The sequence below is a fragment of the Rhineura floridana genome, chromosome 4 (assembly GCF_030035675.1).
Source record: "Rhineura floridana isolate rRhiFlo1 chromosome 4, rRhiFlo1.hap2, whole genome shotgun sequence".
Taxonomy (NCBI): Eukaryota; Metazoa; Chordata; class Lepidosauria; order Squamata; family Rhineuridae; genus Rhineura; species Rhineura floridana.
In genome coordinates, this window is record NC_084483.1 from 17,520,312 (window position 1) to 17,548,100 (window position 27,789).

Genomic DNA, 27,789 nt, shown 5'->3' on the forward strand with positions numbered 1-27,789 from the left:
GAAAGGCATGTGTTGTACTTTAATAAGTCTCTAAACAACCCTTTACAAACATTCTTATAAAAACACAGTAGTGTTTTGTAGCGTTTTGTGAAGTAGTTATTGCAGAGGGAAACTATTCAGGATGTTGTTAAAATTACATCAAGATCTTAATTAAGTTAAACAGCCATTCACTTTTCCATTGTTTGTTTTGGTGACTAACGTGACAGAAGATAAAACAAAGGTTAAAACTATCTGAGATTTTGCAAAGACTGCAGCTTTCAGTAAGAACCCTCACAACAAAAGAAAAGCATTAATGTCATTTTAATCATAAATTCAACACATATTTCCAGGAATAATGAGACTCAACCCAACAATAAATTTAGATAAGATCATTCTAATTTGAACAAGAAATCCCTTCATTTTGTCACTCTTTAATGACCCTTTTCTGCATGAAAAACTACTAGCAAACTTTCTACAGAAACATTGTCATTTACAACTTTCTGTAAAATTCCCTTTCTATTAAGAGGTTTTGTTATGAACCTCTTACATTCAGCCACATATACATTTGTATTTTCATACATACAGTACACACAACAAAGGGGGGGAGTCAAAGAAGCAGAAGAGTAGGACAGAAGGAAAAGAAAAAAGGGTGGGGAACACAAACCTCAACAAATGTTCCTCAATATTGCCTCACTCTTTTGCGGCATTTCTCTCTATAAAAGTTTATTTATACTTTTCTTCCATACCTTGTAGTACCAACAGATATGTTATCAAGATAATTTCTTGCCCCAGTAGTACTTGAGTTTTGCTGCCATTTTGATTATCTCCTTAGTACCGTGATTCCAAAATTTGCATTATTGTCTAGGAAGGTAGGCTAAGCTGCAACTTAGGTATCCAAAACAATACAGCAACAGATAAACACAACCTGGTCTCAATTAACAGACTTCAGGCGTGGCTTTCAATATCATGTAAGACCTCCAGAATTATACTGTCCTCCGTGCCTGCTTCCTAATGCAATCAAGTCATGTGGGCATATCCACTGATTCCCTGGAGAGAGAGCTCTATGCATGAGGCACAGCAAAACTCATTAGTGAAACATGCAACACCCATTAAAGTTAGGAACCTTCATCCCAAAGTGTGCACATAAACCCTCTTGAAACAGTGAAATAGCTTGCTCTGAAGATATGCATGAAAAAAGAAATGTGGACCAACACCTGTCTCAATCTAACACTGAAGGCCAAAATTTCTCCATTAACACCAATAACTAGCACAAGATTGGCTTCATGAAATGAGCATGGGAAAATTCTAAGAGTGCCCACTCGAAGCAAAGCTAGGAGGTTTGTCAGCTAGAACACTGATAAGAGTCATTTGGGGAAGGATGAGAAGACAGACAGAGAACTGGGGGGATAATGAAGCCAGCTCTTAGCCAATATCAGGGAAGACATTAGATATTTCATAACCAATTTTGTACTTACTAATAAACTTGTTTTGCATAGTTTCTAGTAGAGCTTGATGGGCATCTTCATTTTGCAAAGCACACGAACATTCTCTGGCCAATAAGGTCCGTACAAGGTGCTCTCCACAACCTACACAAAACATTAACAAGCATGATTAACATCTCTACAATGAAAAAATCAGTATCTTAAATAGGATTTGGGGAGGAGGGGAATAGTTATAATAGTCTTTTCTCTGTGTAAATCCCACAAACGTTTCTGTAAGTTAGACACATGCAGCAAAAGAATGCAGAGTAAAAGAACATTTAAAAAGTGAATATATGTTTTATTCTTTATTACCTTTATTACCACAGCATAGTGAAGGCTGTCGTTTCAAGTACAATCCATGGGCTTTACTTTCAAGATAATGTCAATACATTTAGCACTCAAGTGGCAACATGCAAAGTGCCTGACAACCCTTCTCTCATCCATGCTCACCCAAACCTCGTTATTATTTTTTTACAGATTAACCACCAAGGCCACTTTACTTAGGCACTCAAGAAACATATTGTGTATCAGTTAACGATATATTTTAGATAACATACATAACGTATTTTAGAAATACAGCAACAATTGTATGTATGAAGCTTCACAGATGGGTTGGGGGAAGGGTCAGTACAACTAGGTTTAAGGCAACATTTAAGTCTCTTCCATACATGTTATGGATTATACATGGGGCTGCCTTTGAAGATAGTTCAGAAACTCCAGCTAGTGCAGAATTCAGTAGCGGATACAGTAGGGTCCTGCTTTTCGGCATTCCACTAATATGGCGGCTTTCGATTAGAGTAATTAGAGTAAGGCCCAACTCATACAGCGCTTGTTTCGCTTTTACGGTGTTTTTCGGGCATCAGGTGCCATTTTATTGATGGAGTTCCGCTTTTCAGTGGGTTTCGCTTTTAGGCGGGGGTCTGGAATGTAACCCGCCGTATGAGTGGGGCCCTACTGTAACACCAATTCTGGTATGCGACAGAATTGTACAATGGCTACAGATTAGTTTCTGGACTCAATTAAAAGTGCTGGTCTTGATCTATAAAGCCTTATGTGGCTTCAGATCTTAATATTTCAAAGATTGACTCTCCCCGTATGAACCAATCAGGACCCTGTGTTCGTAGTCAGAGGCTCTTTTTTGTGTGCCCCCTGTATTGAAGGCTCGGAGGGTGGCAACACAAGAAGGGGCCTTTTCAGTGGTGCCCCCTGTGATGTTCCTGCTTATATTGTAAATATGGTAAGCGCTGGTTATATAGAAGACATATGGTAAGTGGAGTGAAAGAGGAGGGGGAGTACATGAGCGGTAGAATGCTAGATAATTGGCTGAGTGTTTGAATGGCTGGGAGTATAAATGGAAGAATGACAGTTGAAGCGGGGGGTGGATGTTGGAGGTTTAGAGAGGTGAAAGAGAGGTTTTGGTGCTGTTTGGAGGTTGGTGTTGTTGTTGAGAGTGAGTCGGAGTTCTGAGGCAATTAATGAGAAGTAAAGTACATGTCAGAACATATATGAAACCATAAACTTGTCAACAAAGTAATTAAGTAATCTTGTTATTTTTAGTGTTCAATAAATATTTCTTGGTTTGCAAAAAGCCTGATTCTTCAGCTGGGATACACAATCCAGGGGGGATGGAAGAGTAACCAAGGCTGAACAGTAATTGTATCAAATGGTGGCAGCGGCAGAGGAAGCTTCAATGCAAGAGGCTGCAGGGGGGGTTGGGAATTACCTATACCCATAGACACAAGGTATTGAGATAGCCTGGCAGAGACTAAGGCACAGTCTAAAGGATATAAGAGATACAGAGTGTTGGGTAGTAAGGCCTAGCAGGGGGATCTTCTGAGAACTGTGCTAGAGCTGTAAAGGGTAAGAACAAAACCTGACGTTCCTGTCTGCTGGTAGCCACAAGTGAGAGCTTCACAGGTGGTGCCGGGGAAGGACGTCACACACACACACACGGCTATGGCATGCTCTTCCCAGGGAGGCATGCCTGGTGTCTTCTTTATCCATCTTTAGGTGCCAGGCAAAGGCCTTTCTTTTCACTCAGGCCTCTGGCCCTTGGTGTATGCTGTCGTAGTTTCAGCTTTAAGTTTTCATATTGTATGTTTCTAAATTTGTTTATATTGTATATTTCATAATCTGCTGTAAGTCACCTGGAAACTGCTGCGTATGGGGTGATTAACAAATCACATCATCATCATCATCTCCTCCTCCACTCACCTCAACCAGATGCCAGGAAAGCCAATAACTAGAAAACCTCTAATATTATCCAACTATACAATGTCATTTTCAGGTAATCTTATATGATTTTTAATATTTTTTTGCCAAGGGCTCTGAGTCGCCTGAACTGAGATAGAAAACCACCCTTTCTGGTTATACTTTTCCTTGCTACACTTTTCTCAATTTCTGCTTCATCTGAGGGACTGAATGCAGCAGAGGCAAAAGAAATGGGCAGGTAGAGTGATCAGAGGTAAAACATCAGTAGGGCTCTTGTTCCTTTGACAGCTGTGGAGAAGAGGTCATTTTGGCAGGAAAAGCTTTTTCCCTCCTGCATGGCAAGATGAACCTGCCCATATTCCCTCTCCTATGCATATAAAAAGTTCCCAGTCATTATTAAAGTTATTTACAATATTACTGCAATATTACTATCCATGCTAAAACAGTATTTTACAGAGCAGTCCTATGTAGGGTGGGAAGTGAAGTGGCAGACAATCTGCCACTTCTGAAGTCCTGCTGGGTGTGTGTGTGTTTTATTAAGCCCTCCATTGGTTTCAACAGGTGGAATTTGCTATGCCAGCTTCAAACTAGACTAGCCCATGGGCCTGATTCTGGAGCCTCTTGGGGAATGGAGGCACTGTGGATCCAATGGGTCTTAGGCCACCTCCAGCCTGGAAAGTCACATTTTGGGGCCTGCCACATGCTTGTTTAGCTTTCTCTGGATCTACCAGGTGCCATGGAGGCAGAGGTTCCACACACAGAGAGACGTTGTTCTTCTCCACCAATGGAGGGGAATATCCAATTCATCCTCTCTCCAGCTAGCAGCCCTTGGAGTCAGAATTGTTCTGTTGTGTTAGCTTTGTTTTATTTTTTTCCTAATATGTCTGATCTTCTGTTTGACTAAAAAATGTTCTTCCTTAAGTATTCCCAAATTTCCCAAAATATTTTCTCCAAGATGCTTTGGCTAGCTAAAGTGGCTTATACTAGTGGTAACTTCCAATAGGAGCAAAAACACCAGTGTTAACTACTAAAGACATAAAGCTAGGTTGAGATACTCTGGTCCACATACTCAGGGAAAGCTACCTTCCCTGGTTGTATGTGGCTAAGATTGTGGCAGCCAGCCAAGACTGATATTGGGTCAGATTTGTCCTTTTAAAGGGTTAAAAAGTTACCCTAAATCTGTGCCTTAATGAAAGTAGAGCAGAACTTTTGCTTAGTCTCCGACTCAAGCACACCCCACAAACACTTCTGATTTGTCATTTTAATAATAATAATAATAATAATAATTAATGTTTGTCGCCTATCTGGCAATTAGCCACTCTAGGCGACGTACATTAAAAGAGATAAAATACAATAACAGATGTAATCACATTAATAACAATAGGTAAAATACTGGACAGTCATCAATACATATAAAAGCAATTATAATAACAACATACGATAAATGACAGAAATGGTGATTTACCCAATGACCTCAAAGGCTTGCTGGAATAGCCACGTCTTCAGGGCCTTGCGGAATACATCTAGGGAAGGGGCATGTCGAAGATCATATGGGAGGGAGTTCCAGAGAGTGGGGGCCACCACAGAAAAGGCCTTCTCCCTAGTACCCACCAACCTAGCTGTTTTGGTTGGAGGGATTGAGAGAAGGCCTTGTGTGGCTGATCTAGTTCGGCGGCATAATTGGTGGCGGTGGAGGCGCTCTTTCAGGTAAGCTGGGCCGAAACCGTACAGGGTTTTAAAGGTTAAAACCAACACCTTGAATCGGGCCCGGAAAACAACCGGCAGCCAGTGTAGGTCAAACAACACTGGCGTGATGTGATCCCATCGGCGGCTGTTGGTAAGTAAGCGCGCCGCTGCATTCTGTATAAGCTGTAATTTCCGGGTCGTTTTCAAGGGTAACCCCACGTAGAGCGCATTACAGTAGTCCAATCGAGAGGTGACCAGGGCATGCACCACGAGCGGGAGCTGTTGAACAGGGAGGTAGGGTTGCAGCCTACGTATAAGGTGTAATTGATACCAAGCTGCCCGGCTCACAGCCGAAATCTGAGCCTCCATGGACAGCTTGGAATCAAGAACAACCCCGAGGCTGCGGACCTGGTCCTGTAGGGGCAACTTCACCCCACCAAACACCAGGTCAACATCTCCTAACCCTCCCTTGTCTCCCACAAGTAGTACCTCGGTCTTATCAGGGTTCAACTTCAACCTGTTCCTGCCCATCCATCCACTCACGGATTCCAGGCACTTGGACATGGTCTCCACAGCCCTCTCTGGTGAAGATTTAAATGAGAGATAGAGCTGAGTGTCATCCGCATATTGGTGACACTGCAGCCCAAATCTCCTGATGATCTCTCCCAGCGGCTTTACATAGATGTTAAATAGCATGGGAGAGAGGATAGAACCCTGTGGCACACCACAATTGAGAGGCCAAGGGTCTGAAACCTCGTCACCCAATGCTACCTGTTGGCGCCTATCAGAGAGAAAGGACTGGAACCACCGTAAAACCGTGCCTCCCAATCCCAAACTCTCCAGGCGATCTAAAAGGATACCGTGGTCGACGGCATCAAAAGCCGCTGAGAGATCCAGGAGGACAAGGAAGGTGAATTCTCCCCTATCCAGTGCCCTCCTCATATCATCTACCAGAGCGACCAAGGCTGTTTCAGTTCCACGTCCAGTCCTGAAACCTGACTGGTATGGATCTAGATAATCCGTTTCATCCAAGTGTGTCTGCAACTGATTTGCCACCACTCTCTCAATGACCTTGCCCAAGAATGGTAAGTTTGAAATTGGGCGGAAGTTGTTTAAAATCTGGGGATCCAAGGAGGGCTTCTTTAAGATGGGTTTAATAATAGCCTCCTTGAGGGCTAGTGGCATAACACCCTCTTGCAAGGATGCATTAACCATTGCCTTGATCCCCTCACCCAATCTCTCTTTGCAGCTCATAAGGAGCCACGATGGGCAAGGGTCATTTAGACAAGTGGTAGGCTTTACAGATGAGAGCACCTTGTCCACATCCTCAGCAGGATTTGTCATTTTAACATGCTTTATTACTATTACTGTGGCCTTAGGTCCACAGATGCTCTTTCATCAACTTCATTCTCAATTCCTTTCTGAAGACACAACTTTCACTCAAGGAGACAGATATTTTCAGTATGAATGCTGGCAGCCACAATGATAGCCAACTAACATACTTAGTGCTTGTGGGGCTAATTCAACAGCGGGCTTGGACAGAGCAAAGGTAAGACTGTTTCTCAAACTAAACATCAGAGACAGGATCCCGGAAATTTAGCCAGTTGTAAGCCATGGATTCCAGAGTTAGGAATTTGCCAGCTGAGATACACTCTGTCCTTTTTACCTTCAAGGGATCCCAGAACACAGCTGGGCTTCAAGGACCACCCTCTGACCTTACCAGCAGATGACTGATAAATGGAAAACCCTTTTATGTTGATCATTTTTACACATTTATTAGCCAAATATAAGGCTAATAAATAAAAAAACCGTGTGCCACAGATAACAGATGCTGTAGCTTATTCCCTTGTAAATGCTCTATCTGTGCTTTGACTCACTTACGTTTTGACAACAAAAATGAACCTTGCATGATAGCTTCTTTCCACTGTACCCGATACCCAAAGAGCCAAAATACTGGCCTGGGTCTGACAAATTGTATCAAACCTGTGTCTGAGCTGTACCACTTTATATTGCAAGTGGGGGCTCACATAAGTGAACGTTCCCCCAGACAAAAAAGAAGTTCTCTCCACACAAAAAACTAGGGTTTTAGCTTACCCTTTCCTGATGTGTTTGTTTTCTTTGTGCAGTGAACTTTCTTTTGCATGGGGAAGAATTCATTCATGGGAGTCCCCATCTGTAGCCTGAAGTGTCTGCATAACTATACTGCCTATTTTCAGTACAGTCCTGAGTAATATAATAAAAATATGTTATTAAGCAAGAGACAAAAAAGAGAAAAGAAACACCTTCGAATTAATTCTGCTGAAAACATACAAGGCTAAAAGAATACACACCAGGCTATTTAATCCTCACAAATTTGGCCAAATCCTCATCATTCCAATTTAATTCTAGCCATTAAAACAGATTCAAATAAGGACTTGCACAATACCAGAAGAAAGGCTCTGGTTCTCTTTCCATAAATGATCATAATGTGCACATAAAAGCTAAGAAATCACAAGGAGAAGTCGTCTAGCTTTGAAAATGATCATATGCTTTTGGGAATGGTACCTGAATGAGATGTATTCACATTGCTCAGAAGTGCCAATTTTTATTTAGCTTTTCTTCCCCCCCCCGCTTACTATTCCAAGGGCTCTGGGCAGGTTGCCACCCTGGGCTCCTACTGGGAGGAAGGGCAAGATATAAATCTAATAAATAAATAACAAATAATATCATATAATTCTCTTATTTCAATCCACACAACAATCCCATGAATTCAGAATTTGGCCCTTCATCTCACCTGTTATTACTGCTTAACAAAGACAGCAATGCTAGGCACACATACCTGGTAATAAACCCCACTGAACATAATGGGACTTCCTTCTAAAAAATATGCTTAAGAGTGTGCTGAAAGTTACATTATCTTCAAATATGGTGGGTATATGAAAAAGGGAACAGATTGTGCAGAAGAGGGAATTTTAGCAAGTGTAGCATGTCATGCAGGTATCCTGCCTTTTTTCATCTGAACACTCTAACTTCAAATAACATGGAGGGTTTTGCTTGGATTTTAGTTTGTTATACTGCAAATGAATAATTTTGCTGTGAGGTGTGGGTGCATACATGCACTGTGTGTAATGTTACGCAATTCTATACATAATCCAGTCTGCACCAGTAAGGTATCATTTGGAAGCACACAGCACACTGCTTTAGATCAGAGTTGGGGAAGCCATAGCCCTCCAGATGTTGGAATCTGAACTCTCATTAGCCCCAGCCAACATAGCCAATGGTCAGGGATGGTGGGAGATAGAGACCATCATCTGGAGGTCCACAGGTTCCCTGTCTCTGGCTTGGATGAAGACATTTATTTTACCAAAAACTGCTCATAAACCTTTTAAGATCTCAACAACCCCTTAATGACTCAACTGCAAGGTGGATACAAATCAATTTTAATATATATATTGAAAAAAATGAAAATGGTCTGCATTCAATCCCGATTTATGGCGACCCTATGAATAGGGTTTTCATGGTAAGCGGTATTCAGAGGGGGTTTACCATTGCCTCCCTCTGAGGCTAGTCCTCCCCAGCTGGCTAGGGCCTGCTCAGCTTGCCACAGCTGCACAAGCCAGCCCCTTCCTTGTCCGCAAATGCCAGGTGGGGGACAAGTGGGCTCCTTGGGACTATGCAGCTTGCCCACGGCTGCACAGGTGGCAGGGCACATAACCCCTGAGCTACTCACTGTGGGGGTGATCTTTAAGCTGGCCCTTGACACCCAGGAGACACGAGCGGGGATTTGAACTCACAGACTCTGGACTCCCAGCCAGGCTCTCCTCCCCACTGTGCTATACCAGCTCTTCAATATATATAATGAGTTTTATTTTACTTGATTAAAAAAATATTTCAGTTACATTTCTTTTAAAAGTTTTAAAACAACCTGGTTCAAAATGGCATCTGAAAACAAATACATTGAAGGCTATATTCAGTATCTATTAAAAGAGTTGGACAGTTAATTTAAAATTAATGGTCTAAAAGGGCATTTATGGTGATTTAAATCAATTATTTCATCCATCCTGCTCAGCTGGTTGGCTCCAGACTACTCCATCCTCTTTTGAAGCCAAGGCAACTGGCCCCTGACGCTCCCTGACAATATAAGCTCTTTATGACATCACAAGCAGTTAGTCAACAACACAGAAGATGTGTGAGGCAGGCAGAGTGCTCAGAAGTCAGAGGGGAGACTGAAAGACTAAGAGGATAGAGATAAGGATGTAAGGACCATGAGGAAGTAAGTGTGATAACGCTTGCAGCCTGTTCTGTCAGGATCTTTTCTAGATATGCTTTACTAGATAGGCTTGTAAGAAACTTGTAAGATGAAAAGCAAATCTGTTTTTTTTTAAAACAACAAAGGCAGGCATAGGCTACAACTGAACTATGGCAGATATGAATGTGGGTATTGTCAAGCTCATTGAACCCCATCCAGGACAGGTTAGACATCCACCATCTGGTCAGAAGAGCCACCCACTAGCAGCATCTCAGTCTTGTCTGGAGTGAGCCTCAGTTTATTAGCCCTCATCTAGTCCATTGTTGCAGACAGGCACCGGTTCAGCACATTGACAGCCTCACCTGAAGATGATGAAAAGGAGAAATAGACCTGCGTGTCATCAGCATACTGATGGCAATGCACTCAAAGCTCTGGATGACCACACCCAACGGTTTCATGTAGATGTTGAACAGCATGGCGAACAGAACTGACCCCTGCAGAACCCCATACTGGAGAGTCCAGGGTGCCGAGCAATGTTCCCCAAGCACCACCTTCTGGAGCCGACCTGCCAAGTAGGAGCGGAACCACCGCCATGCAGTCCCTCCCACTCCCACCTCAGCCAGTCTCCCCAGAAGGATACCATGGTCGATGGTATCGAAAGCCACTGAGAGATCAAGGAGAATCAACAGAGTCACACTCCCCCTGTCTCTCTCCCGACAGAGGTCATCATATAGGGCAACCAAGACTGTTTCCGTGCAAAAACCAAGCCTGAAACCCGACTGAAATGGATCCAGATAATTGGTCTCATCCAAGAGGGTCTGGAGCTGGCCTGCCACCACTCGTTCAAGGACCTTGCCCAGGAATGGAACATTTGCTACCGGCCTATAGTTATTAAGATTTTCTGGGTCCAAGGAGGGTCTCTTCAGGAGTGGTCTCACTACTGCCTCTTTCAGGCAGCCAGAGACCACCCCCTCTCGCAGAGAGGCATTAATCACTTCCCTGGCCCAGCTGGCTGTTCAATTCCTGCTAGCTCTTATTAGCCAAAAAGGGCAAGGATCCAGCACAAAAGTGGTTGCACGAACCTGTCCAAGTGCCTTGTCAACATCCTCAAGCTGTACCAAACTGAAACTCATCCAAGAAACCGGGACAAGGCGGTGCTCTGGATACCCTACTTGATTCACCTGCTATAACACTGGAGTCTAAGTCCTGGTGGATGCTAAAGATTTTATCCTGGAAGTGTCTAGCAAATTCATTACGGCAGGCCTGAGATGGTTCTACCATGTCCTTGGGGCCAGCGTGTAATAGCCCCCGGACAATTCTGAAGAGCTCCGCTGGGTGGCAGATTGATGATCTGATAGTGGCAGCAAAACATTGATTTTTTTGCTGCCCTCACTGCCCCTAAATACAGCTTACCATAGGCACTTACCAGTGTGTAACTGCATCCACCAGGAGTTCGTCTCCATCTGCACTCAAGCGTCTCCTATATTGATTCATCGCTGTCGGCTCTGGGATATACCATGGGGACGTATGAGCTCTACACAGGAGAGGGTGCTTGGGAGCCATCATGTCAACCGCCCAGGTAATTTCTGTATTCCACAGTTCAACCAGGGTTTCAACAGGAGCGCCAGCCCTATCAGCCAGAAAACTCCCCAGAGCCCTTTGGAAACCATCCGGATCCATTAGTCTCTGGGGGCAGAACAACTTAATAGGTCCCCCACCCTTGCAGAGGGGAAAAGCCGCTGTAAGTCTAAACTTCAGCAAACAGTGATCTGTCCATGACAAAGGGACTGATGGAAGGCCCCCCACATTCAGATCACCATCTCCATGTCCAGTTGGAAAAACCAAGTCTAGAGTATGCCCTGCTACATGAGTTGGGCCAATGGCATGTTGGGACAGTCCCATGGTTGTCATGGAAACCATGACATCCCGAGCCGCCCCAGATAAGGTGGCCTCAGCATGGATGTTGACATCCCCCAGAACCAACAGTCTGGGGGATCTCAACAGTACATCCGAGACCACCTCTGTCAGCTCAGCTAGGGAGTCTGTTGGGCTGCGGGTGGGCGGTACACCAACAGAATCCCCAGTCTGTCCCGCTGACCCAACACAAGGTGCAAACACTCCAGACCAGTAGTCACATGGACAGGGTGCTTGCAGAGGGAGATGGAGCTCCTATAGACTACAGCAAAAAACCCTCCCCGACCCTCAGGTCTACCCTGATGCTGAAGCAGGTACCCTGGCAGACATAGCTGGGAGAGACTGACTCCTTCCTGCTCACCCACCCAGGTCTCGGTTATACATGCCAGATCGGCTGCCTCATCCACAATTAAATCATGAATATTAATGTCACCTTGAAAGGGAGCTGTCCTACCTACTTTCAACAGGTGGGTTAGGGACTGCTTCTAAATACGTTTTGGAATGGAAACTGCCTTGGTCAGCCTGCTAGATAACCTGTGCCAGAGAAAGGCAGGTGTACTATGACCCTCCTAATACTGAGACATTTTTCATATCATCAATACCTTTTGTAGACTTTGATATGGGAAACAAGAACACAATGCTTTGAGGTTTCTATTCCTGTTTCTCCAATTGCTCTATGCCATGGCATCTATGCTCTAATATATGATGCTGGATTACATCTACATAAAATTGCTGGAAGATGTAACCCAAGGTGCTGTCTCATTCATCTTCTCTATCTTTGATACTTCTCTATTTCAGGTGCCCTGGACTTTGACTCAGTGGCAAAAACGGAAACTATCTGTTCTGATCTCTCTTCCTCTTCTCTACCCTTCTCACCTTCGCCTCACTTGACCCTTTCCTGTTCCTCACTTGAGTTGACTTGAGTTGACTGCCCTGTTGTCTTCATCTAACTCCATGTGCCCCCTGGATCCAATCCTCTCCAATCTCCTGGTAGTCATCTCCTCTGTCATTATCCCTCATATCTGCCACATGAACAACCACTCCCTTCCTCCTAATGGTTCCTTTTGTACTACATTCAAAAATTACCTGTATGATGAATCGCCCTGTATGATGACCTCTGTCGGGAGAAAGACAGAGGGAGTGTAACTCTGTTGGTTCTCCTTGATCTCTCAGCGGCTTTTGATACCATCGACCATGGTATCCTTCTGGGACGTCTTGCGGACTTAGGAGTTGGAGGCACTGCTTGGCGGTGGCTGTGCTCCTACCTCAAGAATCGTCTCCAGAAGCTGGTGCTTGGGGAGCATTACTCGAGTCCCTGGATACTCCAATATGGGGTCCCACAGGGTTCAGTTCTGTCCCCCATGCTCTTTAATATCTATATGAAGCCGCTGGGCGAGGTCATTAGGAGATTTGGAGTGCGTTTCCAGCAATATGCTGATGATACGCAGCTCTACTTCTCCTTTTCATCTTCTTCAGGTGAGGCTGTTAATGTACTAAACCACTGCCTGGCCGCGATAATGGACTGGATGAGAGCTAATAAACTGAGACTCAATCCTGACAAGACTGAGATGCTGTTGGTGGGAGGGCTCTCTGCCCAGATGGTTGATGCCCGACCTGCCCTAGATGGGGTTACACTCCCCCTAAAGGAGCAGGTCCGTAGTTTGGGGGTCTTATTAGATCCGCTCCTGTCACTGGAGGCTCAAGTAGCCTCGGTGGCACGGAATGCGTTCTACCAGCTTCGGCTGGTAGCCCAACTACGACCCTATCTGGATAGGGAGAACCTTGCCACAGTTATCCATGCTCTGGTAACCTCTAGATTGGACTACTGTAATGCACTCTACGTAGGGTTACCTCTGAAGACGGTTCGGAAACTTCAGCTGGTGCAGAATGCTGCGGCCAGAGTTCTTACTGGGACAAAAAAAATTGATCATATAACACCTGTCCTGGCCCAGCTGCACTGGCTACCAATATGTTTCCGGGCCAGATTCAAAGTGTTGGTTCTTACTTATAAAGCCCTTAACGGCATCGGACCGCAATACCTGGCGGAACGCCTCTCCCACTATGTACCTACCCGGTCGCTGAGCTCGACGTCGAAGGCCCTTCTCCGTGTCCCAACGCATAGGGAGGCACGGAGAACGATAACTAGAGCTAGGGCCTTCTCAGTGGTGGCCCCCGAACTATGGAACGCCCTCCCTGATGAGATACGCCTGGCGCCTTCTTTGCTATCTTTTCGGCGCCAGGTAAAGACCTATCTCTTCGCCCAGGCATTTTAAAAATTTTAAAATTTGAATTTAAAATTGAAAATTTTTAATTATGTTTTATTGTGTTTTTGTATTTTAACCTGTTTTATTATGCTGTGCACCGCCCTGGGAGCTTATTGCTATAGGGCGGTTTAAAAATGTAATAAAATAAAATAAATAAATAAATTACCTCTTGATCCATGTCCAGCTATTACCCCATCTCTCTCTCTTACCCTTCACTTCCAAACTCTTGGGACATGCTGCCTTCTTCTCTCCCTGTCTCAAGGTTTTCTCCAATACAATTAGGTTTCCAGTTCTAAAACTACAAAACACCAATGCTGTAAGCACACAACTGGAAAATCTCTCTCTCTCTCTCTCTCTGAGTGTGTGTATCTCTGAGGCTGGTGTACAGCCTGCATTTCAGTGTACTGTATGTTAGGCTGCCTTTGAAGACTGTTTGAAAACTTCAATTAGTGCAGAATGAGAAAACCAAACTCTTGGTGTTAAGCCACAGGGAACATATCTCACTTGCAGTGAAAAAGCGTCACTAGTTTCCTATTTGTTTCTGGGCATCATTCAAAGTGCTGGTTTTAACCTATAAGACCCTTTATGGCTTGAAACCTGGGTATCTAAAGCACCACCACCTACTCCTATATAAACATGCCTAAACAAGAAGACCTTCACCCAAGGTTTATCTTCAGATTCCTGGCCTTCTGCCAGGTTAGGATCTCAGAAGAGGCTGGGCTGAAGCCAAGGCACTCGCAGTGTTTGGAGGACAGGGACACGGCAAGTCTGGTTGCCTAGTGAAGCCCAGTGGTAAACTCAAGTCCGGTAGTCCAGCTGAAGTAGGCAATGCCAGATATAAGGCAAGGCAAAGCAAGAAATAGCTGGTTAGGATCCTAGAGAGCTTCCTGTGGTCAATGGCTAGAACTCCAGAGAATTGTTCCTTCACTAGGATGCTGAAGCCTTCTGAGGCCAGACAGCTTATTAGCCTCCTCTGAGGTGTGTTCATTTAAGGGCCATTGCCCTATGCTAGCACCACTGGTTCCAATGGCATGAAATTGTTACATTGGAGTGGCATCCCCTTAGCATACAGAGGAATCAAGACAAGACCACATCCTCTGGCTGTATGGTCCAGGAGCAAGGCTGATGGCTCCCCAGGTGATTCCTCCTCTTTTACTGTCTGCCTTTGAGCCTTATTGCTCGAGGCTTCCATGAATTGTGAATATTTTATGCTATTATTGTTTTCCCATCTGTTGTCTTTATTGGCTGACTTACTGTGTTTTATTTTACTTTATCTGTTGCTGAATTAATTGCCTTATCTGATGCTTTCAGTATATCCCATGTACAAAATCCTCCAGATGATTTCACATTTCCCTCAGGGGCAAGCAACAGCTGAGTATCTGTCTGTCTGTCTGCAGTGTATTCAACATCTCCTCACCTAGGCACTGCTCAGACTGGCAGCCCCATGTGATTGCAACACAATAAAAGAAAAGAAAATATTGGGAGATCCAATCATGGATCTCCTGCATAACATGGAGTTTGGCTCTCATTTACTCATGAGTTTTCAAAGGGGCAGAACTTTTACAGATACAGTATACAGTACAGGAATCCTTAAAATATTTCCAATATTTTTTGTTTTGCCATTATTAATCCAGGAAATTGTTTAGAGGGCACACAATTCTTATGTTCTGGCAATATTTCAGGAATCTTACAATGAAACATTAAAAACATGCACACTAAGTGTTAGCATGCAACTCCCTTTATCAGTTTACATTACCTTTTACTACTATATGTATTGTTTCTCATTTGAGTTTGTCATAAAGCCCAGCACCTACACCATGGTCTGTCCTAAGTAGATTTGTGAAGTTTAAAGTAACCACCACAAGAGCCTTAAAAAAACTCAGCATAGGATAAAGTAAAACATTACTTATTATTCCAGCCTTGTATCTCAGAATAATCTAGCAATGGAACCAAGATGGCATAGCAAAGAACTTCTGTAAAGCAAAGAACAGTGTGTCACAGAAACTTTCTGCTTCTTTTTATGGGCTTGCCTTTCAAGTCAGGAAATTAGAAGCAGGTGTGTCAGAGGGCACCCACATTCATACACCACACTGAAACACACCCGTTTTCAATTTTCAAACTTGAAAGCAAGTCCTTATTAAACAGAGGAGAAACGAAAACCCAGCCCCTCTTTCTGCAAGCCATATGCAAAAGGCTATGAGAGAGAAAGTCAAGCAACATGTTAAAGCTCATGAGCTATTGTTAGATACTCTTGCTACAATAGTAAAATGGCTCTGAGATCTAAACAAAAATGGAACTTCTCACACAGACACTAGAATTGTTATCTGCAACACAACATTATAAAAAATAGCTTTGTTTGCTTCTCCCGAAGTGGTGTTCAATTAGTGTTACAAAACTTGCTCTGCAGTAACTATTTTGAAAAGCATTTTTCAACGTAGCATTTTAACTTACAGAAAATGACTCATCATACATAGTGATCCCTGTAGTTAAATAAATAAATAAAACCCACATATGTGTATATATTATCGTTTTTCCCAGTACTGACTGCTGTGTAGAAAAGAAAAGCAAAGACACCTCAATATACAAAACTTTGTCATTCACTCTAATTGCTTATGTGCCTAAAGTTTTGAAATTAAGTCTAGAATACAGAACCACGGCCTATAATTCTGAAGAGCTTTCAGAAAGACAAATTTCATAATAATGTAATGAAGAACTAGCATGCTAACTTTAAAACCCTGACAGGAAGACAGCATGGTTTAGATAATTCAACTGTCCTTTTATTCCACTGTGAGTTGCTCCAGAAAGGGTTTGCCTATCATTACTATTTATGCAGCATAAGGAAAAAAGACTGGTCACTGTCTTAACAAGTTTAAACTCTAGCGTTTGACAGTAAGGAGGGAAGCAAGGGAGGTGGGAGAGAGGTAACAAACAAGTGATTGATGCGAGTCCCAAATACTGTAGCCTTTCCTTGTAGGGAAGCAATTCCAATCATTTTAGTTGCTTTTATTAACATATAACATATTAACATATAACTCTCGTTGTGCATAGAGACTTAGAGAGTACAAGGGGACAGGTACCATCCTTTTTGAGAAGGAGTAACCAGAGCTATACATAGTATTTTAAATGTTTATATAAAGGCATTATGATATTGTCCTGTTCCTAGTAAACTCTAATACAGAATGTGCTTTTTCACTGTCACTGCATACCAAATTAAATTTGTTGAGGAGTTGCACACCACACTCACAAGATCTTTCCTGGGCAGACAGAGTCAATTCAGACCTCTCTAGCATATGCACAAAATTAGAATTATTGGCCCCAATGTGCATCACTTTGGACTTATTTAAGCTGAACTTAATTTTAAATTTTGTTGACCATTTATGTATGGAGAGCTCTTTAAAGTCTGCTCAACTTTTCACCATTCTGAAAAACTGAGTGTCATCTCACTACTCATCCCTAACTCCAGATCACTGATGTAATTAAATTAAGCAGCCTGGTCCAGGTGCTGGTCAGATACAAAGGCAATACAAGCTCTGCTAGCCAACACGGGGCAAGACAGAAACCAGGGTGTACTACTCAATCCAAACTGAATTTAACAGAGAAACCTAACAAGCAGAGTGAGATAACACATGCTCCGGGGGTTGCTCCCTATGAATGATATCCAGCCAAGTCAAAGAGCAGACCCATTGGCGTCAACAGACCCTTAAACATTACCTTAAGAAAATGGCAAACAGCAAAATGTCTCGAGCTGGCACTGTCCAGGAGCTCCACACAATTTTGACACTAGACTTAACTAAAGACCCAGCAACAATGTCTAAATCCACTATAGTTTATCAGCTTGAGGCAATGTCTGCTCTTGTCAACTTCTACATGCTGTGATATATGACCAGTTGAAGTAGCACAGTTTAACGTATAAAGTAAGAAGTCACCCACTTTCTATTCTAGTCTTGCTACTTAGAGAAAAAAAGCAAACATCTGCCAAATTTACAAGTTACAATGAAATGAAAAACAATAATAAAATTAACTTTAAAGGCAGTTTATGCAAGACCACAGAAATATTTAAAAATTGCTTCTTACTGATTCCAAACTTTTTATTTGATTTGGTAGATATGGTTTTTGTATATGTTAATAAGTGAGAAGACTGTTAAATAAGGAGACAACAGCCTACTTTTCAAAACACCCTCTAAATGTATCATTAAAATGTGCCTTTAAAAACTTTTTTGCCATGATTATTATTATCTTTATTTATACCCCACCCTTTTTCCAAGCTGGAACTCATAAGTAATCACAGCTAGTATTCTTTATTTTTACAATTTACAAACTACCCTTCATCCAAAAATGGATTTTAGTGTGGTGTAGAAACAATTTAAAATCTAAAAATATTATTTAACGTATTAAATCCCCTCCCCTGGTATATTACAAGGCATACCCTTTTCTTCACATGAGTTTTAAAGAATAAAACTTTGCCATGAAGAATAAAAACTACACATGAAGCCTCAAAAACAAAGAAGTTACTTGTCAGCAGTAGTTTAAGAAATGTAAATCCAGAACAGATTTTCTATCACACAACCTCCAAATTTTCAAACAAGCTTATTTGTAACTACAGATAAAGCTCTATAAATACTCAATGCATAAATAATTCTCATTGCATCATTGTTCCCTGAAATCTGGTTAGGACTCATAGAACGATCACATTTATACAATCATCCACAGCTTCATAAACCATGGTCATGGCTATTATCCTAGTTTGATATCCAGCATTAAACCATATTTCCCCAGTTGAGATGTAACAGGGACCTCTGGCTTAATATGAGTCAGTTTCTCTGCATTGAAGTCAGCACACAATAGGAGGAGAGAGGAGGAATGCATGGCCATGTTGCTCATTGATGGCTTTATAAACCATGGATGACCATCTGAACACAGTCAATGAACCCATGATGCAGCTCGACATGCCTAGACTAGCCTCTAAAGAGCATGCATAACAGTTTCCAATGAGACCTCTTTGAAGCATAATATGAATAAGCCTCAGGCTTGTGAGCTTCCCCTTCCCTTCTAAACTGCTGTCACAAAGAGAAGACTGGAAGAGTCTGCATCCATTTTAAATTAACTGTAGTTACACAGAAAAAATCATGGTAAGTATCTGTTATGTCATAGGGAAACAAGTCAACTTCCAACCATGGTTTACAATCCTAGCTTGTTTCCCTAAACCATAGTTAAGAATAACTAGTATGGGGTTCCGACATATCCAGAAAACGGAACGTTCCAATCTCCTTCTTATGGTCACACTTGAAGATGGGAAGAGTGGGGTGGAAGAGCTCATGAGCCCAGGCTTGTTCATTCTGTAGGTATCTGTATATCAAAGTTAAACTGTACATTTATGATTAGTGTAACAAGATAAGCTATCCATCAATATAAATCTGCTTATTTAAGATAATGGTAACAGCATAATCTCTCCTAGTAGTAGCTGAAATAAAGTACTTCAGATAGGGTCACACACATATAAGCATGCACAACAATGTACCTCAAGTAACTGTATATTATGGGGAAATAAACTCCAGTGAAATATTTAAAAGAACAGCAAATACCTGAGGTACTCACAGCTGTAGAATAAGGGTTCTGCATTCCCAAGTTTTCAGCCCAGCACCCACATCCATAAAGAGCTGCCTGACAGAAGAAGACGACGACGGTTTTACAAAAAAGGAGAGCTTTTGTATCAGGTAATGCACGAAAATGCATGCTATAACACAACAGATAAAAAGGGAACATCCTCCAAAGAAGCAAGAGGAGGGATACAATAAAATTTGAACATCTGTTGTACAATTTCAGAATAAAATCCACAATAAGAACACTGAGGAAATGCATTGTAAATGGGGCTACCTTTGAAGACAAGTTTGGAAGCTGCAGTTGGTACATAATACAGCTACTAGGTGGTGAAACAGTTCACCTAGTGCCCCAGGAAGGTTCACTTAGTGCCTATTTTGAAGTCATTTCAATGCCACGCAAAGTCTCTTATTTTCCCAGCCCTTTTTATTTTCTTAATGTTTTAGCCTTTTAAGCAGATGAGGCTTTATCCTGTTGTACTTTTGGAATATGAGTTTGACTGACTCATTGTGCTTGTACTTTAATGGTTGATGATTTTAGGTTTACTTTGATTTTTAATGCAATTTGTTCTAGGAACAATATGTATTGAGGGGCAGGTTACAAATCAAGGGGGGGAAATTCTTTCTACAGGTATATCAGCAAATATAGCTTCATTACACTTGCAATATTGGGATATGTCTTCCCTAAATAGACAGAGGAAGGTTTCTTTTCCAATGACGTCTGGAGGCACGTTCAATGCTCAAGAATGTTAGGTGAGAACTGAGGTAGACCTTACAGCACAGTACAGTATGGATTATCATGAACTTATCTTCTACACTGTTGGGCACGTTTGGAAGATTTTCCAGATAATATGATGAAGTTGGTAGGCACCATGAAAACATTTTTTGTCCTCTCGTTTGAACTCTTTCCAACAACTGATGTTTCAGTTTGGACTTTGCATAACAATTACAGTAGAGAAAGAAGATTTTTGTACATTTCCTTACTGCATTCACTATTGTCACATAGAAAAGTTAGAAACTTAGCCCAAACTACTTTAAAAAATATAAATCTAAAATTGTATCGGCAGGTGCCCCTAAAGCAGCACACACCATATAAACAGTAAAGGAAACAGTGGAAAACATAGTGCCCGCAGGAGGAGGTCAACACACACACTATTGGGATTTTTTTGGGGGGAGGGATAAGTTATCTCAAATCAAAGCCCTGCCTATATAAGGTGGTCTTCACTAACCTGATAAACAGAAAGGAAAGCAACTAAGTGGGCTTTCCAGGTGAGGGACTTTGGACACCACAGTCAAGAAAGCCCTGCTCCATGTAACCACAACAGCACATTTCTGACAGCAGCGGAATGTGACACATCTCAATAAGCAAGTTGCCAGCCCCTTCAAATATCCTTGAATCAGACCCAACTTTGACCCACTCAGAATGGTTTATCACATTTACAGCAATTTCTCATACACGCCAAGTTGTAAAATGCATCAAGCAGCCAGTTCTCTTTTTCACAATGAGTTTGGTAGAAGGAGGGTAAGATGCCATTGAATTTGTAAGCCCTAATCAGACCTACCTGACCAACTCTTCCAGGATGTTTCAAAGCTAAGCCTCCACTGGACACTGCAGCAGCAACATTTCCTTCTTGATCAACAACAACTGCTCCAACGGTATCCAGTGTTCCTGAGTCATTCTCCTATGCGGCAGGTAAAAAAAGGACTGAAAAAGTATAGAGTCGACAGCATGTTGATGTTTCCACAGATGAAGGCCTGCCTGGTTTACAGAGCCAATACCATATGAGACCATTTATACCTTTTTGCTCAATCTGTACACATTCCATACCCATTATTTAAAATCACCTGCCAAGGCGATTGCCATGTACCTCTTCTATCAGAGGTATGGAAATCTACAAGGAAGAGGATTTTTTCAAAAGTGGCACTGGTGTTAAGGAATGCCTGCCCTTTTATCTCTGCCCAATCCCTGAGGACCTCAAGGGAGTCATTGTTAGTGGTATCCCATAGCTCAAATGCATGGCTCATAACAACCAGGAGCAATGCCTTCAGTATTATGAGCCCAATTTTGTGGCCCTCCTTTCCAGCTGAGATCAAACAGGCCCCCTTCCTGTTAACCTTCCAGCACCTACTAAAGACTTTATTTCAGCAGGCATTTCTGATTTTAACTGATTCTATCACTGTTGTATTTGTTGAGCAAACCATACAATGCTTAGAGACAATTGTAATTAAGTCATATCTAAATTGCAAAAAAAATACAATAAAGAGGTTTACTTGGTGCCAACATTACTATCATTTTTCTTTATCCAATTATTAACAAATTTTACTGATTTTAATAGAGCAAGTTTTAATCTATTTCAATTTTTTGTGTCATTTTATGGTTCTTTTGTATTTGTTTTATGCTATATACCAGCCCCAAATCTGATATGATGTATAGTATAAATAAGATAATTTAAAGATAAATAAATAAAACAAATACCTAAGAGCTGTTGCCTTTATTTAGGGCTAAAGGAAGTGCATCAATTCACAAAAAACTATAGAGACATTCCCCTTTACTTGTCAAGCAGGCCCTCCTCAGAGACCTTCTGTTTTCCCACCGAAAGGCAACAATTCACCCATGTTCCCCATCCAAATTAATACACTCAGGAGAGTTGTGTATACCTTCCCCTGTCCCACTGTTTAATGTTAGAGTAGAGATGGGGAACCTGTAGCCTTCCAGATGTTATTGGACTACAGCTCCAATCAGCTCCAGCCATCATGGCCAACGGTCAAGGGAAACAGGAGCCCAGCAACATCTGGAGGACCGAAGGTTCCCCACTGGTCAAGCAGGCAACCCCCTGTTCTTGGTTGGCTTTAAGCTTATTAGAATAGAAACACTCCAAAAAGCAACCCAAGCTCACCACCTTTCTTTGATCTGAATGACATCAGTGCCAAGTGAGAATAAAAAAACCCTGTACAACTATACCATTCTATTTTGCCAGGAGATGGTTCAAATAGGTTTTTAAAAGTTAAAATGTTTATTATGAAATCATTTGTGAATCATCAACTGAGATTAAAGCTCTTATAGTCTGTGGGCATAATTACATTCCATTCAAAAGAATACACTCTGCCAATTAATTAATTAATCAATCCTGATCACTCAGAAATTCTGACCTCACAATCACTAACAAAAAATCAGGATCACCAATTTGCTCACCTACATTCTTTGAAAGCATGTAAAAAGAAGGTCTCCCATTTAGAACTGTTTAATCACTCTATGTGGACAAAAAGGATGAACTTGCATGATTTTCAGAATGTCCTCAAAGCAATAATTGTGACTAACCATTATTCAGTCTCACCATGATAGCTAATTAGGTTAAGTGGAGGAGGTTTTGGCTCTACAGATGGCTAATCTAGTTGATGCCAAAAGAGAAAAAAAAGACAGTTTTGGACATCATCTTATTCACAAACTAAGGAAAAACAAGTGGGTTAGATACAATGATACGTAGCACAAGTGAAAGGGGACTTGAATTTTAGTGGCAGCTCCTCATTTGCCCCAACCTGCACTGGTTCTAAGGCTCCCCCAACTCTCAAGAGTTGCTCTGTGGGAGGCACACAGAGAGAAGGGGTAGAAAAGCCATTCCATTTGCAGGAGAGCAACATTGGATCGAGCCCTGTATCAGTTCTGTAAGAGAAGGATTCTCCCCCACCCCATAGTCAGAAGAAATCACTAATATTTCAGAAGTTATGGAAGTCTAACTCACCCATTAAAAGATTCAGCTTTGATTGAATGTTACGAATTGTTTGATATACTAACAAAAACATTTGGAATCCAGTTACATTTAATCATCTAAATCACAGCTAGTAATAGAGCTATATATTTACAAGACAATATTAAAAGCTGGCTTCAATGTAAAAATCATTCTAATTGGAACATAATTATTTCACTATGTAAATGAATGTGTGTACACTCCAATTATTAAGCACTGGAGAAGCTATTGCACAATACAACAGAAGTTATTCTAGGCTTTGCTAGAAGTTGGTCCCGTTCGCACTTAATGGTAAGCCATAGTTAGAAACACACAATGGCTTATGGTGAGCAAAAAGTGTGCTGGTGCATGCTGCTCAAACTGAATCTGTTCTACTCCTCGCTTTGCCAAGCCTAGACCTCCTCTTTTTCAAATGGAAGGGAAGTTACAGAGATGCACATCACAAAACCCTCATGCTACCTCCCTTGCTCTTTTTTGCATTACTCAAATGAATGCTGCACTCAAACTCTACTACCTTTTCTGCAGCAGATGGAAGAATATCCTCACCTTGTTTCACACTATTCACTGGTCTGCACCCTCAGTTACTGATCTCTACTTCAGAGTATACACTAACATTTAAGCATTTATCAAATCAGAGATTTTAGAAATGGATTACAAGATATATTTCCATCACAACAAAAACTATTTTGCGTGAATCCTTGCTTTAAAAGTGGAAGATTTCATATTAAGAGCTGCATTAGAAATAAAAGTTGAAATTAGAAAATATACAGAAGAGATTTTAAATTTTGGTATCTACAGCATAAATATCTTTAAGTAGGCCTTCCCAACATAGGCAACTCAAGGAATGAAAAACTTTTAATTAAGATGTTCCTCTATGAGCAATAGGCTACTCATGAACAGTAGAACAAACCAACACACAACACACTCTTCTTGAGAAATGAAATTGGAACATATTTGATTAGCACTATGTTTGGTTTCTTCATGCCATAAGAAGTTTGAGATGCTGAATCTGACACTATGCAAATAAGAATATAATCCTCAACCCAGTTAACAGGAAATAAGTCTCACTGAACTCAGTGGGACCATCCCACATAAAAAAGTTTAGGGTCAGGCTAAGCTAGTCAGACTCACAAGAACATAGGAAGCGGCATTATACCATTGGTCCACTTGGTCAGCATTGTCTGCACTGACTGGCTGGAGCTCTTCAGAATTTCAGACAGGAGTGTTTTCCAACCCTATGTGGACATGTTAGGGACTGAACTAGAGACCACTGGGCTTCAGTTGCTCCCCTAAAAACATTTACTGTATTGATTTCTAAAACATTTGAAAATTATTCAGGGGGTTATTAGGATTTGCTATTAAATGTGATGATCAATATGAAACACTTCTCTTCCTAGTACCACTGGTCTTGGGTCATTTTTCTTCAGGTACTACGAAAAGACCCTCGAAATCTCAAATAGCAGGTTGGTAAGTCCATGTACTGGTACATGTAAGCATTGACTTGCCCTTTATATATGAGTAAATACCATGTACAGATGTCCTCCTTCCCTCAGACACATTTTGAATGCCCTAGACTTTTTAGACATAAAACTTAAGCATTACCAAAAAAGACATGCTTTTCTTATCCATGCTACTGCAGTTTCAATACAGGTTTTTTTGTTTTTGATTTTGCTGAGTGACCCTCTCCATAAAAGGAGGAATGGAGCACGTAGTTCTACAGTACACCACATTTTTTATTTTTAATTCTTGGTCTCAAAAACTACTCAAAATATTTTGCAGCACGGAAAAATGAGTGCTGAAATGATGCTTAGTAAAGAAAACCCCAACTGTGATTTTTCAATAAAGAACCATTTTGGGCCAGGTCAATGCGAGGTAAATGCCCAGACATGTTTACCTACCTGATATTTCAAATTTCATCCCCTTCCAGGTCCACAGAAAATGCTTTAAAGTGAGAAATGTTCACCAAAATCTTAAACTGGAGAAAATGTTTCAACAGATATTTATGTTTTCATGTTTGCATTTGTCATGCACATTCTGAAAAAGTGAAAACGAATAGTAAAATATCTAATCAAATCATAATAGTAAGGTACACTTATTTGTTCTGCAAACAAGACAGTATATTCTCAAATAGTTCCATTTTAATATTTTTTCCCCAAAAAATCAGAAAAATGGTTACACTTATTAAACATATTGGCTATGACTACATGTGATTCATCCTTTGTGCAGAGGGAATTTTTACATAGACACACCATAAAGATGCTCTCAAACATCACAAAACTCTCCAGGGAAGCCTTCAATTAGCCAGAAGGGGCAGCTGCTGGAAGGGACATACCACACACATGTATGTGCGCCTCTTTCCTGGCCATTAAATTATAAAAAATATTACAACATCTCATCTAGCATCAGTACACAAGAGAAATAAAGAGTTCCTAGAATTTCCAGTTCTTAAAATTGTTGGAACCATAGTAATTTAAAGGTAACCGATAGCTCTCTGAACAGGTACCAACCTTTTCACTTGATTGTCTTCTTTTCTTCAACTGAAAAAGATCAGTTTCCACCTTTTCTGCCAATTCCAGTTTCCTCTTGTTCCTCTTAAAAGCTGCTAAACTAAGTCCTATAAAATATTTAATAGCATTTACGTTACATAAAAATTAAACCATACACTAGCAATAGCTCCTACTTAGATCTATGTACTGATTATATATCATTTTTCTCCACTGAACAAGTGTGGATTCCTGAATATCAAACACCAATTATCTGTAACTGGCCTAGGTGACAAGTCACATTAAACCAGTTTATTTTTAACAATGGAGGAGGCGTTTATATTGTTGTAAGCGGTCTGCTCATTTGAATTTCTCGATAGCCTGCAATCCCCTGATGAAGCCCTAAAAACCTATAGGCTGAAACGAGTCGGGTATGAGCACACAATAAATTCCTATTTTTCTAGCATCTTGGCTTTTGCCCTCTATTTTTTCACATATAACACATGCCAGCTTCTGGTGACACAATGCCAGCTTCCTCTCCCAGTGCAGTGAAGGTTAGCAGGGGGAGCAGTGAAGTGGGAACTTTTGAGCAGCGTGCACTAGTGAGCTGTTCAGTTCCATTAAAGCCTAGTTTACAATGTGTCATTGATGAAATGCTGATAAAAGTATTCACTAATCTTATTCTCAAGGAACTCAAACTTGCTGTCTGTGATGTTGCTGGGGTCCCCATAAGGCCCTGGTTCTGAAGCATCACTTAGTAAGTCAAAGTAGCTAGTAGTTCAACCTAGTACACAGGGTTCAGGCTCGCTATAAACCTATCCAAAGTAAACCAGTTCCACTATCTACTGAAGTAGACAGGACTTCAGGGGAGTAGCAGGACTCCCTTTAAAATACAGCTGACTGTGCAGATAGAGGAAAGGAGGTGGGTTAGATTCAGTACCCTTGGATCCATCTAGACCAGAAGATCTTAAGTATTTGAGTGAATTATTGTATTTAGGGAACAACAAGGTTACTATAATCATTCCACAAAGAATAGGAATCATTTTTCTACTTAATAAACTGACCCAATGTATCTGACTCCCCTTTCCACCAGCTAAATCAACAGCCTCTTGTCATGGTCCCTTCAAGTGACTCTCCCCACTTAGAGTCAGCCCATAATTTCTTCTCATTTTGTTGCTATTCTTCCCTCATTTGCTCATCTGTGATACTATCCAGTGTTATTTGATAAAAAGACATTTCATGACTTACCTGGAGCGACTCCCTTATGAGGAAAGGTTGCAGCATTTGGGGCTTTTTAGTTTAGAGAAAAGGCGGGTCAGAGGAGAAATTATAGAAGTGTATAAAATTATGCATGGCATTGAGAAAGTGGATAGAGAAAAGTTCTTCTCCCTCTCTCATAATACTAGAACTCGTGGACATTCAAAGAAGCTGAATGTTGGAAGATTCAGAACAGACAAAAGGAAGTACTTCTTTACTCAGCGCATAGTTAAACTATGGAATTTGCTCCCACAAGACGCAGTAATGGCCACCAGCTTGGATGGCTTTAAAAGAAGATTAGACAAATTCATGGAGGACAGGGCTATCAATGGCTACTAGCCATGATGGCTGTGCTCTGCCACCCTAGTCAGAGGCAGCATGCTTCTGAAAACCAGTTGCCAGAAGCCTCAGGAGGGGAGAGTGTTCTTGCACTTGGGTCCTGCTTGCGGGCTTCCCCCAGGCACCTGGTTGGCCACTGTGAGAACAGGATGCTGGACTAGATGGGTCACTGGCCTGATCCAGCAGGCTCTTCTTATGTTCTTATGACTAAGAGTGCAATCCTATGCAAGATTAGTCAGAAGGAAGCTTTACTGTGTTCAATGTGATGTACTCTTGTGTGCATAGGACCACACACTCCAATTTACCGGATTTATGAACAAAATACTTGATATATGAATGTCAACTCTCAACAGTGTTTCCAAGCATGCAACAGCATCCACTAAATACTTCCACTAGCACATCCTTTTAGTTGTGCAATGAAATGTCTTCTCTCTGTGCAACCCCTAAATCTGTCCCCCAACTTTCCAGAGCAGATTTAAGGGTCAGAGAGAGAGAGAGACAGAGAGGATGGGGAAGTTCCATTGCACAGCTGAAAGCCCTTGCACAAGCAAAACTGTTTAGTTGGATACCACCCACATGGAAAGGCAGCAAACATTACATACTC

General features: G+C 41.6%; 1 protein-coding gene across 9 annotated transcripts in view; it reads right to left on the reverse strand.

The window, feature by feature from the left end:
* Positions 1–27,789, reverse strand: part of TASP1 (taspase 1) — a 126,283-nt gene that overhangs the window by 32,084 nt on the left and 66,410 nt on the right. For all 9 annotated transcript variants that reach the window (XM_061622577.1, XM_061622571.1, XM_061622575.1 and 6 more), the window contains 4 exons: positions 25,614–25,720; positions 20,923–21,042; positions 19,346–19,424; positions 1,455–1,565 (listed from right to left, as the gene is read on the reverse strand). In XM_061622577.1, the coding sequence (XP_061478561.1) occupies positions 1,455–1,565; positions 19,346–19,424; positions 20,923–21,042; positions 25,614–25,720 (417 nt within the window). The remainder of the gene's footprint in view (positions 1–1,454; positions 1,566–19,345; positions 19,425–20,922; positions 21,043–25,613; positions 25,721–27,789) is intronic.